Consider the following 18,575-nt stretch of genomic DNA (forward strand, 5'->3'; position numbering starts at 1 on the left):
AAATAATTTTCTTCATTCACAGCAACTGTAATAATAACTATTAATTAATAACAACTAATAACGATAACTATAATAATAATTAAAAAATACAAAAAAAGATTCCAATTTTTCATTCAGCTCTTGCGTTACCCAGACGAATGAATTAAATGGAGATACTAAAATTGCTGTTTATGCCATGAGAAACTTTCAAGTAATCGTCGTTTTATTAGAACATTTGATAAAAACGCTCGTAACGCGACTGTCGACGTGTGAACAATTTTAGTTTCAATACTTTTGCAATTGACATTTGAAAAAAAAATTTCAATAAAGCCTTATCCCCTGCCCATGCTGAGAGAGTCTATGTGCCAAGAACTCGTAGTGACATCGTTGGTTGATCAATTGTTACTGGATATTTACGGATATCCGAGGAGCGAGAGAGGCCGTTCGGAAAGCGATTCTACGCTATCGTCTTACAAGCCACCACCCCACCATCCACTCCTTCGCAAGGCTCTTCTTTTCAGAAAAAGTAAGATCGGTAGAATTTTTTATTTTTAGAACATTAACATAATGTACGTTTTACTGGTTTTGTAACGTTTCCCATTACAAACATTTTCACTTATTATGTATGAAGTAACCGTTAAATTCGAAAGTTCCATATCGAAGAAACTTTGGTTCTGCAACATTGTTGAAATTATTTCGATAATTTATAAACAAGACACTGATACTAAAACAACTCGTGGTAAAATGATTTTCCCTCGTCATAATTTTTTGCCCTCTTAGACCGAGGCCTATTTCACGTTGAGGGAAAATTATTCCCTTTATAATTATTTTATCTCAAAATACTTTCTAGTTTACGAATCCATTGTGACATTTTGGTATTTTTTCTTGGAAAATACGAATTTTTGAATATTGGGTGCGCGCAGCACCAGGTACTCGGGGAGGGGGGGGGGGGGGGGAGTAAAATCAGGAAAATTTACGAATGAATCCAGCACCTAACACCTCAAATACATCGGCTTCCCTTTGAAAGTATATAACGTTTGGAGTATGAAAAACAAATGTGTACTCACTTTTCTTTTACGTTAACTTAAGCACGTTTCCGCACACAGTGCCAACTCAACACGAAATGCCGACTTCATATTGACATTTCAATGAGTTAAAGCACTTTATTTCTTGGTTTAGGAGTATCTATGGTGCAATCTAACCTTGCTTGATGGAATTAGGCAGTTAGAACCCCAACCTTACTGACCGATGAAGTTTTATGGGGCCTGGAAGCGTGTGTTGCGTAGAAGTAATGTACGGTCCGAGAGGGTTTAAGATGATGCCTTATTTGATGATTTTTAACGAAAATTCTTCGGATTTACGAGGGTGTAAAAATAATAAAACGCAATATTAACTCCATTGAAGTATCGAAGTTGAAGTTTCCAGGGAACAGAAGGAATGTTTTTTCACACTTATTTTTATGCTGGATTGGAATCAAAGGATTGATTTAAATTCGTTCTCAATTATTTGTCGGAAAGGTAAAAGGGGTATGAAAAAAGTGACAATAGCTTTAAGCAAGATTGATTGAGGTTGGAAATCGGTCATTTGATACAGGGTGAATCTCTCTTAATGCTATTCCCCGACCAGTCAATATAAGAATAATTTTGTATAAATTACGATTGAAATCGACCTTAAGGAAGTTGAGGCTGTACAGTCATTTTTTTTACCCAAAAGTGATGACCTGTACCTTTCAAAAGTTAGGCCAGTTTACAGTTTGGCAATGTTGCATACACTTTAAAGAAAAGTTTCGGGAAAAAAGACGAAAAACTGGTGAAAGCTCAGTCGAAAACACGAACGGTGACGATCCTAGCCTCAAAAAACTGCACGGGTAACAGATTATTATTAATATAATCTCAGCAAATCTCCTAATAAATCTGAAAAAAATTGACATTATTCGGCAAGCCTTGCTCATGTTGCCCAAAAAATTTCATATTTTTAGCATCATTTTTAACGGAGATATCACTGAATGTGTCCCGACTTCCATAAGATTACATGTTATTTGGCCCAAATTGTTATTGATTTTTCTCAGCAACGACGCTCCTAAACTGTCTGAAAATTTAACTGATTTTTTTTACACTTCACTTTATAAGATGCAATCGGTTTAAAAGCGGTGACATCATTTTCATTCTAATGCCTCAACTTCCTTAAGGTAACTCCTGTACTGCATGCTAGTCAAATGAGTGTTAAATTTCCAAAACGCTTTTAGACCAAGTTTAACGTACCGATTAAATGTATTGTTAGTGGATTTGTATTACAGCATATATCTTATTGAGATGTAAAAATATTAAAAACGCTAGTTTTGCAAAACCATCAACTGATAGATGTAAATTTCCACGGTGACACATTTTCACTGGTATTTTTCAAAGAATTATCTGCGTTTTTAAATCGATTTTATTGCAACAAGTCTCATTTTGTTCGTCAACTGGTCCTCTATGAATCCACCATATAGTTGTTTTTTTTAACTTGATCGTTTCATTGTTGCAGCTAAGTGCTCATTAAGTGAAAAAACTTTTTCATTCATAATTTCTGAAGAAATGAGTTCAAAGGAAAATCTACGTGGTGAATTCGTAGAGGATCAGTTGAGGAACAAAATCAGACTTGGTGCAATAAAGTCGGTTAAAGATGATTCTTGGAAAAATACCTGTGAAAATGTATCATCATGGAAATTTGCATCTATCAGTTGATAGTTTTGCAAAACTATCATTTTAAATATTTTTTCACGTTAATGAGATATGCTTGGATCTACTAACAATAAGTTTAATCGGTACGTTGAACTTGGTCTAAAAGCGTTTTGAAAATTTAGTACTCATTTGACTAGCATGCAGTACAGGAGTTACCTTAATGAAGTTAGTTCCTTCGTAATTATTCGACCAAAACCGATTTGTAAAGTCAGAAATGAATTTTTTTCAATCTCTCTTCGAAAAGAAGAAGAATTTTACATTTAAAACACTTGCTTGTAAGCAAATTGTTATAAAAACATGCAGCATCCGTCTTAATTGGTGGTCTGGCGGGCACTTGGTCGCCAGAAGCTGACGAGGCTACAGACTACTGTCGAAGGCACACCGTTGACTATGTAAAATAGTGGTGAGTAAAATACGTATGGGACGTCAAGTAACTGACATTTGTAGAGAAAAGACTTTACACGTGGTTAGACTAGACAAGAACATAGTAACAGATACGACGTTCTGTCTTGAAGCTCTCATGGAATATGTACAACTATATATATCACGTGCATGAGAAACTATGCATAGGATCTTGAGCGAAGAGCAGGAGAACCTTCGAGCCTCGTCGCGACTCATCCCTGCACAAAGTCGCCCCTATCCCATTGTTAGGGAAAGCCACTTTTGCTTTATCAAGCTACGTGAAACCACTTCAATTTAGCAGCATCCACTTCCACTTTTTCATCCTTCACCTGATGTCCATACAAACCCACGCGATCTCGGTTTCGTACAAACTTCAGCCGCAGCTCTGGAAAATTGATTGCCATCCATCCAGCAACGCCTCTGTACAATCTGCCTTTTAGTGATTATCATTATTAGCGTGCAAATGAATTATATCCTGTTAGATTATTTCATACTGAAACTGGGATAGGTGACGAAGATCCTCGTCACAAACTTCACTCGTTATTAGCAGACTAACTGACTTTATAGAGTGATAGTTAGGGGGACAGAAATATAAAATGATATTGTATTGTGTCAGATCCACTTCATGATCGGACCATTGTAATAACTTTGAACTCAAATTCCAATGAATTCTGGAATTAATTTGAGTGCAAATAAATTGTTTAAAATGCAACTCATTTAAAAAAGTGGTCCATTTTAACGGAAATTTTTAGATATACAAAAAAATACTGGATAAATGATAATTCTATGTGAAGAAAAACATATTCCAACTATTAAAATTGCACGTAGAAAACTTTGAACAATTTGGTTTTAATCTTCACTTTCCATCAATGCACTTGTCAAGAGCTTCGTTGTTCTTCGTTGGATTTCTTATTGGATCATGGTTTCGTAATTAAACTTTTTTCTTATCGCAGGTAACGAAGAACTTACAATTGTGTTGGAAACTTTGAGGCACTACGTAAGTCATACCGGTGGGTTGCTCATTCGTCAATTAAGGAGAAGGGATTATCTGATAGCCAAACGGGACAAGCAATACGATGTTATCACTGCTCATCTGCAAGCTCACAGTGCGAAACGAAGTAAGTTATTTGATGCTAGACATCTCGATCCTATTAACAATGACGTTGTCCTAAACTTGGGATGGATCTTTCATGAGATTTATTAGATTTTCTTTAAGCACTCTAATGTATATATAGTAGTACTGTTGCGCTATTCTTGCCTACTGCTCTCCCTCACTCTTCAACTACGCTCGCGCGCTCGGCTGTTTCTTGTGATTTTCAGTTTCATTTTTAACATATTTCTCAACATTTTAATAAAAAACCAAGATGAACGTTTTAAAGTATGAGAATTCCCCTTTCGAAATCGTTTTGGTAAATTGAAATCGGACCATGCCTGTCGCATTTAGGTCTGTTGGAAAATTGCATAGTAAAAAATTCAAATGGCCACAGATCGAAAACTATGCATTGGACAGTGTCCTTTTTTCGCATAAATATTAGCTAAAGGATCTACGCTAGAGCTAAAAAAAACCGAGTTGTGAATTTTTGAAAAAACTACATTTTCGTCGGTTTTTAGTAGTTTTCTTCTAAATTAAGGATCCAATTGGGTCGTTCGACCTCTCATTTTCTTCGTATTTTTATTCTCTACAATTTTTCTATTGACACCATTACGACCACCCTGATTATTTTCATTTTATAAGCAAAAAACTAAAATAACAACGATTTTTGGCATACAATTGTTAATAACAAAGCTATAAATAAGTAACTCGAGTGAAAAACATGTAACTTTGTCATATGAAATTATTCTCCAAATAATGGTGTAGCTGGTTTTCTTCTAACACTTTTTACACGAAATGCTCACTCCAAATCTTTGAAGCTTGTCCTATACACGAATTAAGTGAAATAACACTTGTCAAATACTTCGGTTGATATTTATTACCAAATATTTCCGTTGGCATTTTCCTTTTACATTGTACTTTCTTGCATAGAAACTTTTCATTTTCGTTGTTTATGGTTTTTGAACTGATTCGTCATTTTATTAAGCACTCAACATTGATTGAACTTGTTTGTGAAAGGCGGTGAAAGCTCACATTTGGTCGCACATATTTTGATGGGATTCGAATAATTTTATATTGTTTTGCGAAACTTAACCTGAGTTTTAGGCGCAGATTCACTTGTGTTTTATTTATATGATTAAACTTTATTTATTCATTGAGCAATCCTTTTTAGTTTTCCATAGAATTTGCGTTTTCAAAATTCTTAGAGTGGATTTACACTCGTGAAAAAACATGCAAACGGTAATCGACAAACTTACTTTTTCAATATTTCTTCTCCCAGTAGAAATTTCCGTGTTATTTCTTATTCGTTTCGAAATGGAACTCGGAATATTATTTCTTCAAAAAAATTATAGTAATGTAATGAAATAATAGTTATTAATTGAAAATGGAGATTTTCTTTGATGTTGTTTTGTTGGCCAGTGAGTCCCGTGAAACGAGAAAGAAAACAGAGGTAGCTGGATTCTCAGGTAACAGAAATGCGAGTACTCGTGTGATGTGTGTAATTGGATTACATAGAAAAAATGTCCTTCTCACAGAAGAACTGACGATGGATGTGTATGAGAAAAGTGACTTCACGTTTTAATTAAATTTTTGTACCCCTTCTTTTTCTGATATTGGAAATATTCATAAATATTTAGTACTTTCGAAGTTTCCCGAATCTGTCGATATTATGGAAGAGTTTGAAAGTTGTAATGCACAATGGATCAGCTCCTTTATAAAAGAACAAAATAACGATAATATTATAGAAAAAATCAATTTGAATGATTTTTCTTAATTTGATCACTTTGGAAGTCATACTATGAATATGGGGAAAAATTTTGTGATTGTAGTTTTTCTAATGCTGGAGAGTTAACAGGAAAAGCAAAGGGGGAGGGGGGGGGGGGGGGAGACCCTTCTTTGTTCAACAATCGATCCGAAAAAATCCTTCTAGATCTAACATTACTGCAAGCTCTGTGTTAAATTAATAGTCGAAATATCGAGAACCATTTTCAACCAGAATTCTCAGTAAACAGTTTTAATTATTCACTGATAAATTATTGTCGGACGCACTCCTCTATTATTGAGTGTCAAGTGGATAAGGGGTAACGAAATGTCTCGTGTTCGACCTGGTTGTGAAACATAAAATCATCTTTGAATGTACTTCCGAATTACTTGTTATTTTCAATATTTTCTAACAGCGCTTTGGAAAATAATCGAGTGTCCCGAATTGCATGTGAAAGAGCTTTTGTTTATCTGTAATATCACGACTTAGGTTTAAAGACATCAATAATTCGGACCAAAATATTAAATTTGAAAAAAGATATATTAGCGAAGCAGACACGTTCGAGAACGATGGCTCTCGATTAAGTGAAAATGAATGAATAAAAAAAGTGTTTTTGAAACAAATTGTCATTTTGAATGAGAATTTGAGTTAATTTTTTATCGCTCAGTAAATGTTAGATATTCCAACATGATTCCTTTGTTGAAAAGAATCCTTGAGAATAGTACCAAAAGTGAAAGCAATATGAAGTTGACAAAGATCAACTTCCTGTCAAAGTATCTCTATTCAAAGAAAGAAAGCAACGATTGAAATTAGTTAGGCTTATGTTTAATAAAATCAGAATTAAGAAGTTCTTACTCTCTGTGGAATTTTTTGTGGGTTATAAAATGCACAATTTTCGAGACCTTCACCACGAATTTTTTTTTTCTCCTTAACCGTTCAGCACTATGTATGAAAAAAAATACTTCCTGATGTTAAAGATTGATAACTCATTAAAAAATTTAATGCGAAAACTGGTACTCACCTGTTCCACTTGAAACTTGGGTTAGAATATAAGTTTGACAGTTTTCATCGCGTCACTTGAGAAAGCCTGTATATAACTTGAAAGAAGCATTCTGTGTTGTGTCGCTGTGGTACAGTAGCTAATCGGATGTTCTGGATGCTAAACGCTCCGTTGATTGCCTGCTCCTCTCAACTTTTGTACAGCCTCGAGAGGATATTGAAATTGAAAATAAAACTCTTTTGTCTGTCGAGTACGAGTCACAGAGTTAACTGGGCTCGTTAAGGATCACTGGATCTGAGGTAAATTAATTCAAACTCCCGTTAGTCCGCATAGGCTGTAGTGCAATTCAATCCTTTTATGGTTTAAGTTTGATTCACTGGAAATATATTTGTCGGCAAATCAAGTGCAGCATTTTGCTATGGGTCTGTTCATTATCGAGAAATATTTTTTTTCTTTTTCCCTTCCCTTGTTTGGAATGAGGAGCAAATCTTTTTCAATAATTTATTGGAAGCTTTTCTATATTTTATAGATTCACGAGCATTTCAAATGGAATTTTTGAAATTGGTTTATTCATTGATCCTTAACAGGGTTTTTGAGGAAAGGAAAAGTTTTGGACGATCGCAATTTAATTTATTTCTTTCATCAACCGGTGACAATCACGAAATGCACTCATTCGATCAATCAAATACACATCTTGCAATATTTCGTTCGCCAAAAGAATCATTATTGCTACGGGACAAATTGAATTTGAAATTATGAATTTTTAGCATTGATGTGAACCATTGAAGTTGAACCCTGCGCCATGGAATACGTCAACCCCAATTTATTCCTTTGGTAGGAGAGTCGAAGAACATGTCTGTGAGGATCATAATGCAGTCAAAACGTGATGCAATTCTGTGTCATTTGGACGATCATACGTTGATTAAAATTCATCGAGAGAATTTTTTTATCTTACCTTTTGTTATATGCTTCCTGTACGTGTGGCACGACGAAATTTCTCTACTCCATTCGTGTTTTTGGGGATCAATGGCCTCTGCATTGCGGCTCTTGGCTGCATTTGCGAACGAGCTAAAATTTCTTTTTCTCTCTTTTACACGCTTCCTTTACTAATAGTAATACATAAAAAAAAATAAAAAAATGGAAAGCAAGCATGAGTCTACCGAAATTTTTGCAGAGACATCGTTCCATAATTCTCCGAACGATCTTTTTACTTTTTCCGATAATCGCTACGGTAATTCACAATACAGAGCAAGAATCTTTTAAGGGTCGTCTGCCAGGTGTTGTAAAAAAATTTTCCTCGGACTTTGAAAAGTCTTCTCAAACAGGGTTTTTGCAACTGGAGGTATTCTTGACATTTATCAAAAGTATTTTTTCCAATAATGTTTATTTCCTATTGGAATAAAGACGTTTTCTGTCCACAGTTTCAATCCTTCGAAACTCTCTTCCATGTAGACTAAATGCTCTACTAAAATGTCGGATTACGATCGATCGGGTTTCGCAAAATTGTTGTAACGCGGGTATGAACAGCGTAAATATTAGCATTTTAGGTGTCTTTGTTTATCCCTTTTTATAAAGTAAGGTTGTGACGCGCGAATTAGTTGTTCATTGTTATCGCTTTTGCGCGATTCCGATTGGTTCTTGAAATACGACCATTGTGGGGCTAAATTAATATGGAAAAAACAACGTTCATTCGTCCCATCAAAATAAGAGCTTGGAATTCAAACCATCTTTGACATTTTGTAGATACAGTTTTGCTCGACTCGATTTCTCGAAGATTTTTCGAATTGGACATTCCTTCAATAGTTATTAATGAGTTGAATTATTAAATGTAAATGAATCCTGGTAAAAATAAATTCTATGATTAAAAATCGGTTGAATTGATTTACATAAAACTTTGTACACGACTTTTGTACGGTTACAAATACTCGAAAAATTAAAAAAAAAATTTTATCGTATATTTTTGCCCAATGCCATGTTGAAGACGGACGTAAGGTATTTTCAAAATATTGTTAAGAAAAAAATGGCAACGACTTGAAAAAAAATCAAAATTTTTGTGAATTTTTCAGTACAAAATTGTTTATACAAAAAAAAGTTAAAAACCGGCTATGTCCGACTGAAAAGGTAAACGTTATCTCTACCTTGAAGTTTTGGAAGAGTTCAATCGAACTGATGGTCTCGGCTAAGATCAGTGTATATTGGCTTGATGGCCTCTAGTACTGTTTTTAGTGGTACATCTTCATGTTCAAAATAAAGTACCAAGTATAGGATCATTTTGTGACTGCATGGAACCAAGAATTTGTCTCTTTAAGACAGTTTTCGTCCATCAGTTTTTTGTGTTCTTTTTGAATACTTGAAGTTCGAATTTTCACTTAAAACTTGAGATTTATTTGGGGTGTGAACCAATGATTTATAAAAAAAACTAATTTTATTTTTTAATTTTACACCGTTTAAACCCTTTAAACTGTGAAATAACTGAAATGGTCTGTCTTTTTGAAATATGCCACTAAAAATCTAATCATTTCAAAAATACAGATTACAATTTTAAATTAACTGAAAAACGTAAATTTCTTATCTCATGACGTTCGTTTGGCATGAAGCCTTCCACTGGTAGATCAAAAAACCAAAAAAAAAAAAAAAACAATCATTCCAATTTAGGACGTACGTTATCTTGAACTCTAAAAAAACACGTTCGTTATCCAAGCACATTCGCTGAGCAATAAATGAAAGGAAAAGAAAAAAGTTTGAAGTTAAAAAAAAAAATAAAAAGAAAACAAAAAAATTACAACAAAAACTATCTTATATGACATATTTATTATTTAGTTAATGATAATAACTATGTGAAATTTTACATCCACAATATTTTTTGTTTCTTTTTAGCAAAAGCATTAACCAGTATTGTTAAACGACCAGGAATATAATTGCTATGAAATTATGTAGATTAGAAGTCTATTTGTTGGGCAATTCGCCATATGGCGGGCCCACCAGTAAAGAGGTTAACAAATCCGATAACTTTCCTTTTGTGTCTCATGAAACCAGAATTTGGCTTGAGAAAAAGTCTCGGATTTGTGAAGGTACGTTCGATAAACGTAAATTTTCGTAAAATGCAAGCGCCAAAGAGAACAAGTTCGCTCTCGGTGATTCGGGAATGAAGTGAGAGTCTTGGTACGATGCACTGATCAATAATTACGCTTTGCCGCTTGCCAAGAAGCGACATAACATGCGCGCATGCCCCAGTCGCGATGTAATATCGCCCCATACCATATGGCCATCTTCTTATTCTACACAGCAGGATATAAATATATATCTGTGTTCTTGGGAATAAACTTTTAATAGAGATTCCAAAACCTCGTGTACATAAGACTGTCCCTTTCGTATTTTCCGTCTTTGGACCACAGCTCCATCTGTTTACATTTTCCTTTCATCTATTTTGCTCTAACCATACACTTATGAACATTTCACCTTCGACATGGGGTCAGCATGGCTGGTGTACCGAGTCATTGGATCACGATTCCCAAATCTTTGCTCCATACAAACTTTGCGAAAGTTACATGTTTCATCAAAATTGAGTGCTTTTTCTTTCACTTGCGCGTGGTTACGACTTGCAAACAACGTGATTAACTGAGTTGTAGTACGATTTCTATACTTCTTGTTTGTTCAGTAATTTACTGCACTTCTTCATAAAAAAAAAAAAAACATGACGTCATTCGAACTTTGAAATCGCATGTTACTGCCAATCGAGACGTTAATCGCCAATTTGTTTGAAGAATCGAAATCCCTTTGAGATACGAGTTTAAGGGGAACTTTGTGTAATGGTTGTGAAAATATAAACAATGTGAATTTTAGTATCCTTATTCAGTGAGAAAATTAAACGATAATATTTAGTATGAAATTCACTGTAAAATTTACCGAATGTTTTTCACTGCGGGGACAAGTTAACAAAAAAAAATTATTTCGTGTAACGCACTGTAAAATTTTAAATATTTTGCAGAATTTTCAGTTTTATAATAGCAAATATTGCTGATGATGAAATTTACCGTACGGATACTAAAATTTACAAAACGTTTAGTAAATTTTACGGTGCATCGCAGTAAAATGTCTTTGCCCCAATGTAGGTAGCCATCACTCGCTTCCGAATTTCGCAGCACACTAAATCGGTACTTCAACAAAGGACTGAGGATATAAAAACAATGGAGAAATAGGCCGATACAGCGTCAACATACCCCTTCCATGTTACTATTATCGCCGCGTATTCTGGCATAAACATTCGTACAGAAATTTTTACAGCGCAGTGCAGTACAATTCACCGTGACGCTCATGTAATATTTCGAAATAAATATTGAAATGATCTTCAGAAGTAGAGTACCTTTAAACGGACAGTTCTTTTAGACATTCTTTTAGACACACTCCGGTAAAAGTTCCTGCTTTGAATAATGAATGTTATTTCATGTAAGGGAAATTTGCATTTTTTCCCATTATAATATCATGAGTTATTTCGCTCATATTTCGCTCGTTTATTCGTTTTCACCGTGACCTTCACCAGGCCGCACGTGGCCACGTGCGGATCGATTAATAAGCTCGTCGATCCATGACTTCTCTCGATCTCATCCCCCGTTCCGCTCGAGTGCCCACACGATCGTAACACGCTCGGGGATCTATAAGTTCTATCATTTATCCTCGTTCAACGGCGATTTACAACCATGGAGAAAAGCGAGCACGAAAAAAAGTGAGAAAAGAGAGAGAAACGTCCATGCACGGGTGCACCATTGCATCATCATTATAGAGTTGCTAACCAACGGAAATCGCAAATTACAGTTCCTTTACGGTTCAAATCCCGGTTCGAATATGCTTCTATCAAATCCAAGACGATTTGTTTAAGGAGGGTGGCTAGCGATGATACAATGTTCCCATGTTAAATACATTAAAAATTTCAAAATGATAAGAATTTAATAAAATTTGGTGAACATATTCTTTAGTGTCAAATTTGAAAATACAAATTTTTAACGAATTTTCTTCTGTACAGTTATCGGGTAATTGATCACTAAAGTTCACGTGTATAAGCATAGTCCATATATATAGGTATACATTCCGGGCATAAGAAATTTGCTTTAATGCGTAATTACTCGATAATTAAGCAGAAGAAAATTTTGAAAAAAATTGTGTCTTCGCACTTGATGTTGAAGAACATTATCACCAAATTTGATTAATTTTTTATCATTTTGACAAATGTAGCCACCCTCCTTAATAAGTTCACTCACCAAATATTTTCTTTTAGTCGATCCAACCAAAAGGTTAATGTTGATGGAAAATAATATTGACAATCATACATTCAATTCAAATTCATTCACTTAATGGATTACCAGGAGTTGCAATATCACTTTTTATTTAAAAAAAACACCATCGAACGTTTTTCAGCGATGCTGATTTCCCAGCCAGAAGGAGAAGAATATTGAAATAATTTATGGAAAGAATTCAATTTTTAACTAACAATTCGAAACATTTGATATTATTTCATGATCGCTGATGATGAGAATTTAACCGATAAGCCACTGTACTTCAATCGTAGCTTAGGATCATAATGGTAAATGAAGAGTAGGAAAAACAGGGGCTATACTTGGTCAACGGGGCAAGTAGACTAATAAACAATAACATCCCAACTACAGAATGTAAACGTACGCCCGGTTCATATAAATGTTCATTGTAACCTCTTTCTCATCTTGTTTAGGAACAGTGAAGAATTTCCATAAATCCAGGTACAAAACCAAATTTTTACGTTAATACACGGTCTTACATACGGGTCTTGAAACGAAGGTAGTGGGGGTGGCTCTCTTAACGTGTGCTCAATTATTTCACTTTGTGCCCGCCAGATCGGCGTTGTGATCGAGGGATGGATAATCAACGCATGCGCGATGCATTAATAGCCCTAATAAAAAGAAATATTATTATTATTGTTGTTATAAGTATTGAATTTCTATGAATAAAAGTAGTTAATTAATATGATTTTAAAAGTAGTTAATATGAATATTATTATGATTTCATTATTATGAATGGAGATTATAGGCAAGAGTATTTACGGAGGTTATAAATGAAATAAACGTATGTAGTTTGAAGAAATACGGAGTTTCTTTTATTGGTTCACCAATTTTGACATTTTTTTTTACTACAAATTTTGGTTGTAACTTTCTGTTCTCTTGAAGAACATTTTGCCTCATACGCAAACGAATGTAATAAACAATCGCGTATATACGATAAATTCTTCACCGCGGGACCGCACATGGTTTAACCATTTTCGTTTTTTTTTCATTTCAAACGTCTCACGATAAGCACTAAGAATTATAGAAATTCAATATAATATAAAAGTACGGAATTTATTTGTCGTACTGGTATGACACCATATAACGCACTCGCTGCTTTTAGTGATTTTAGGTTAGATAATTGTTTAAAAATAGGTTGCACGTTTTCATCCCTACCACATCCCTACCTACGTACATCCCTAGATTGCAGCGCCACGCCACGACCATTTCAAACATTTAATACACGGACAATAAGAGAACCACGACGTTCTATAGAAAACTGGCTACGTTTCATGACCTGTATATAAAACCGTGCGTTAATACTGTCTATCTTCTGCTGCCTCGATTTTTTTCCAATTATTACAATAATCTTCTACATGAATGTTCATATATTGAACTATAAATGTGCATAGTTTTTTTTCCGTGGGGATATGAGGTTGGTTGACATATTTGTTGACGTACATGAGTGCTCTGGATGGGCCCATTCAAGGTGTGCCAGTAAAAATATAGCATTCTATGTGTGTAGAAAATGCAGTTTTGATTGTGATGACTAGGATGAGGATAAAATATTCCCTTTTCTCAAACTTATGGACAAAATTTATCTTTACATTTACTTATTTTAATATTTTGTATTCATTGTTCGAATCATCAAATACATAATATTGATAACTATCCGTTTTTTATTAATTTCACTTATAGGAAGTTGATTATCAGGTAAAAATAGTAACATGGTCAACTTGTCCCAATGCTCGGGTCAACTTGCCCCGACCGTGGTGGGGTCGGTTGCCAAAAAAACAGTTCGTCAAAAAAGCGATTCAATAACTCATTTCGTTTGACATTACAAAATTCAAATTTTTATCTAAGATAGTGGAAGGTTGCTTCTATTCGAGACAACCATTTAGTTTTTGAAATATCGTCTTTAGTTCTTTGTTTACGAGCAATAGTTTCAAAAGTTGGCCAACCAGCCCTTGTTTCCCCTAATCGATGTAAAAATTTTACGAAATTGTACAGTCTCGTGAATTTTCACACGAAATTTCGATACAGGATATGAAGAAAAGTTTTTCGAATTAAAATTCCGACACAGAATTCAAAGATATTTCGCATTTTGTAAGAAATTTTTGGAAACATTCACGTTGAACAATTGGAACTTCCATTCGGACAGATTCATTGGATTTGGTAATTTCTAATGATAGATAAGGAAACACAATACGAGGAGTCCTGACAATCGGAGAAAATAAGGAAATATTGCAAATAAAAGTTTGATGAAGAATCAAGTTTTGATGGAGTCTCGCGTAGGTGTGTAAAGAAAAAGCGTACTTCTGAGAGGGGTGCGCTTCTATCAGATCGGCGTTCAAACGCATGCGTCTTATGCGGTGAATCTTAAGTGAGCAGGGGAAGGGGACGGAGGGTTGACATGTTACATATCGTGATGGTCGAAAGTCTGTGGAATTGGGCACAGTTTGTGCTTGGATGGTCGACGAGCTGGTGATTTAGATAGGAGGAAAAAACAGAAAGAAAAAGCGAGAGAGAGAGAGCGAAAGAGAGTACGTTAAGGGGGAGAGTCGGGGCTCTTTTTGACGACAGGCGAGTGCTTGCTTGAAGATACAAATAAAACGTTTACAAAAAAAAGTCAAAAGGAAGTAGGAAGGGAGAGTAACAGAGGAAAAAGCAAGAGAGAAAAAGCGATGTGGGGACAGGGCTTGGAAAAGGGAGAACGAGGGAGAGAGGGAGCTGGAGAAAGGAGGGTGGCAATGGAGGTGGCGTAGCGTGGCGCGCGCGCAAGTTGTTTCGGTCTGAGTTCTCGTTTCTGTGCACAGCTGATTCGACGACGTCGACGACGACGACGATCAGCGAGAGATATTTCGTCACGTAAAGCATCGTGTGCTGGTGCGGTTTTCATTTATTCACGTAAAAACCTTCGTTTCTTCACTTCTCCTCGTTACACGTGTGTCATAGCAGTTTTCCTCTTCCGCTCGGATCTTTACTCCCTTCGCGTTTTCCTTCGACGGACGTTGCAATTGCGAGTGTGCGAACGACGAATATATCAGTTTTTCCTACAGTCCTGCGGTATTTCCACAGGATGTAGCGACAGGATCCGCGCTGGAGAAGACACACGAGGCTGCCCATGACGACCCACAGTCTTCTGAGAAAGCCGGAGAGAACGCGCGAGAAAGAGAGAAAAAACGATCGAAGTGAAAATAGTCAGTAGATACAGACTATCGTGCTGGCGAAATGCACCTACCGCAGAGAATGTGATGTTTTACTCGGTATGGTTTTCGACCTTCGTTTAGTGCTTATTTCACGTGCAATATTTCAGTGACACGAAAAAAATCTCGTTTTTCAACCCCTCTTTCCGCTGGTTCGTACTGATATGAAAAAAAAACCTAAAAATACGTACATATTTCCATATTCACGTGAATCTAGTGTATGTACATGTAAATTATCTTTTATATTATTTTATTACACATATCTATATGTATATACCTGCATGTTTATTTATGTACATAAAACACACGTATTATGAATATATGTAATGCTATTCACTTCCACATTGGAATACTGCGGACATGTGTTATATGAATATACGTTATGCTATTCACTTCCACATTGCAATACCGCAATACAACGAAATTGGAAAAGGCTTAGTTCCATTTCTCTCAGTATATTAGAAAACAAGCCTGCGGCAACGAGAAAAGCCCCAGAGCGTCGAGACGATGAGCTCGAGCATCAAAGAGAATAATCAAGCTAACACTGACATTGGGAGAGGGGGGAATGAGGGTTTGATGAGTTCTCGATCCTTCAGACACCAATCGCACTGAAATCACTCTATTCACACATAAGTATTCAACCATATTGAAAATGCATATATAGAAATATACGCGTGCACGTGAAATTATGATGGTGATGATGAATTCATGACTTTTCGAATTCCATTGATCAAACTTCACAATGACAATTGATGCTCACTGGAGGCAGTTGATCAATTCATGCTTATTTATATAGTCTCAGCGTAACTATTAATCATATTTTTATGATAAGAATTTTCTTTTGATGACCGATTAAAAGTGCCTGAAATTTATCTACATCAATGAATAATGAAAGACAGGAGATTTATCAATATTAATATTCATTTTTAGATCTGAAATTCTCTAGTAAGTTTCTGCCTTTCATGATGATTCTCTCATAGCTAATGTTTATGGATATTTGTATGTGACTAGAGTTTTAACGATAGGTACAATTTGATAATATTCGCTGCACGGTTTCTCCGAAGGCCAAAAAGATAGTGTGTTGAGAGCGACAGCTGTGAGCTTTATCGAAACGAGACTAGCTAGGGTTGTATGCGTAATATTAACATATATACATATATCGCGTGGTCGGCCTTATGCAGCCGGAAAGCCGTGTGCGATAAGTCCACCAGTAGTAGAGCAGTCCATCAGAATTCCAGCTTTAAAATATCGAATATTTCATCCAGTCATTTATAAAAAATTTCAACAAGATTTTTCATTCCGAAGCATCGCATATATTTGAGCGGAGTTACTCAGAAATATAAATGAGGAAAATTTGAATTGGTTATTATCCGACTGCAATTTAAGTTTCACGTTGAAGGTAGCTTCTTTGAAATTCTTACGGGAGCATAGATTGTGGGCTGGTAAGGAAAAAAGTTTGCTTTTGAATACTTTGATTGTGGGCGGTCAAAGTATTCGAATTTGAAAAAAAAACAAAATTTTTAGGTTAAAGGTGATAGGAAATTAGATTGGGGACTGATTTTGATGGCGAGAATAATTCGCATGCATTTACAATTGCTGCATGATTTCGCACTGTTTCTCGGTCACTCGGGAACGATCAGCCAATGAGTCGTTAACGAGCCCAAGGGTGAAGAGACCCTGTCAGGGTAGCTGATCAATCCTTATAGGCGAAACGAGAGCAAGTCACGTTGGAATACCAACGAGAACGCGACGATAAATGGAAATTTATTCCCTCATGAAATTGCTCATAAACACCTTATCGCCGCTTCCTTATAGACACGTTTTTACGAAATTCCTTTTCGCTTGTTCTTGCTTTGGTATTTTCTTATTATGGAACGACGCACAGAAAAACGTTAGAATAGGAATGGAGTTTGAAAGGAGGGTTTAAATTATCGGAAAATGGTGATGTAAAAGAAAACAATTGAATAAACTATGACAACATGAAATTGAACATTCACAAGTTTGAAGAAGCATCCCTTATTCTCATAACTTCGTTTTTGAATGGGAAGACTCAAAATATTTATATTTTTCAGTTTAAACGTTTTTCGAATTCTGACAAGAAAAACAGCAGAAAAAACGAATTACGAATATGTACATATAACTGCTGAGAAAGAAGGGGGTTGAAAGAACTCAAGAAAAAATAATTGCTGATATAAAAATCGGTGTTTGTGTAAATAACAGAAAAGTCTTTGGGTTTTCACTGATCTTTCTTCACTCCGATTCGGATTAAAAGGATCAACGTGTTTATACTTTAAACCAACGATGAATATCAATGGAACGGACAAAATCGTGCGATTGAGAAACGAATACTAGAATTTTCCCAGTGTCAAAGTGAAATATTACTGAAAGATAGATGATGTGCCGGACGAAATTGAAAAAAAACAAGAGCAGCCGATTTCGAAAAACATGACGCGATTAAACAATCGCTTACAAACGCCAAGAAAAAGAGTTTGAGGACCAATTGAGATTGGGTAAGCGATTATCGAAGACGTTAAGGCGACGAAAAACAGCAAACATGAGACGCGAAAATGGTTAGTTAGGACGAAGAAAAGCGGAGTGCGAGCGTGAAAGATGAAGAAGAGAACAAGAAGTTTCTAATTGGAGAATGAGCGGATTTTTCAACTCCTTGAAGAGCCTCGCGTCAGGAGCCGCGAATGCTGCCAGCTCTGCTGCGAAATATCAAGGGGAGGAAGGTGATAAATTAATCTATCAACTTATTTGCAGTGTTTTTCACCATTTTATCAACAGAACGGAAATATAAAATTGCACTCGTGCTCTTGTTTATTTTTCGCTTCATGCACCATGATAATGAACATTTTTCTATTGATTCTTTCAACTGCTATGGTTCAATTGGAAACGGAGAAGAGTCGGCTTAATATCTTTTGACCCATTACGATATTTATTTGAAAAATCATTGCAGTAACACGAATCGTTTGATCGAACTAATACGCAATAGCAATAAAAAAAATACTTGAGAGCAAATTATAGTATTGAAAGTGAGAATCATTGCAACAGCCTTTTCGTCATTTTCCAATTTTTCAATCATAAAGTACGTTTTTATTTTGAATGTGCACGTTTATAAG

General features: G+C 35.4%; 1 protein-coding gene across 8 annotated transcripts in view; it reads left to right on the forward strand.

Moving 5' to 3' along the window:
* LOC122409626 (uncharacterized) overlaps positions 1 to 18,575 on the forward strand; it is a 42,361-nt gene that overhangs the window by 586 nt on the left and 23,200 nt on the right. Inside the window, exons 1-3 of one of the 8 annotated variants that reach the window (XM_043417864.1) lie at positions 14,701 to 15,133; positions 15,326 to 15,671; positions 17,674 to 18,185. In XM_043417864.1, coding sequence (XP_043273799.1) covers positions 18,098 to 18,185 — 88 coding nt within the window. In that variant the 5' untranslated portion in view covers positions 14,701 to 15,133; positions 15,326 to 15,671; positions 17,674 to 18,097. Of the gene's footprint in view, positions 1 to 309; positions 506 to 4,054; positions 4,220 to 14,700; positions 15,672 to 17,673; positions 18,186 to 18,575 lie in introns of those variants that run through there. The other 7 variants (XM_043417388.1, XM_043417467.1, XM_043417545.1 and 4 more) reach the window with 7 other exon arrangements.

This window comes from Venturia canescens, chromosome 1 (genome assembly GCF_019457755.1).
Source record: "Venturia canescens isolate UGA chromosome 1, ASM1945775v1, whole genome shotgun sequence".
NCBI classification, from domain to species: domain Eukaryota; kingdom Metazoa; phylum Arthropoda; class Insecta; order Hymenoptera; family Ichneumonidae; genus Venturia; species Venturia canescens.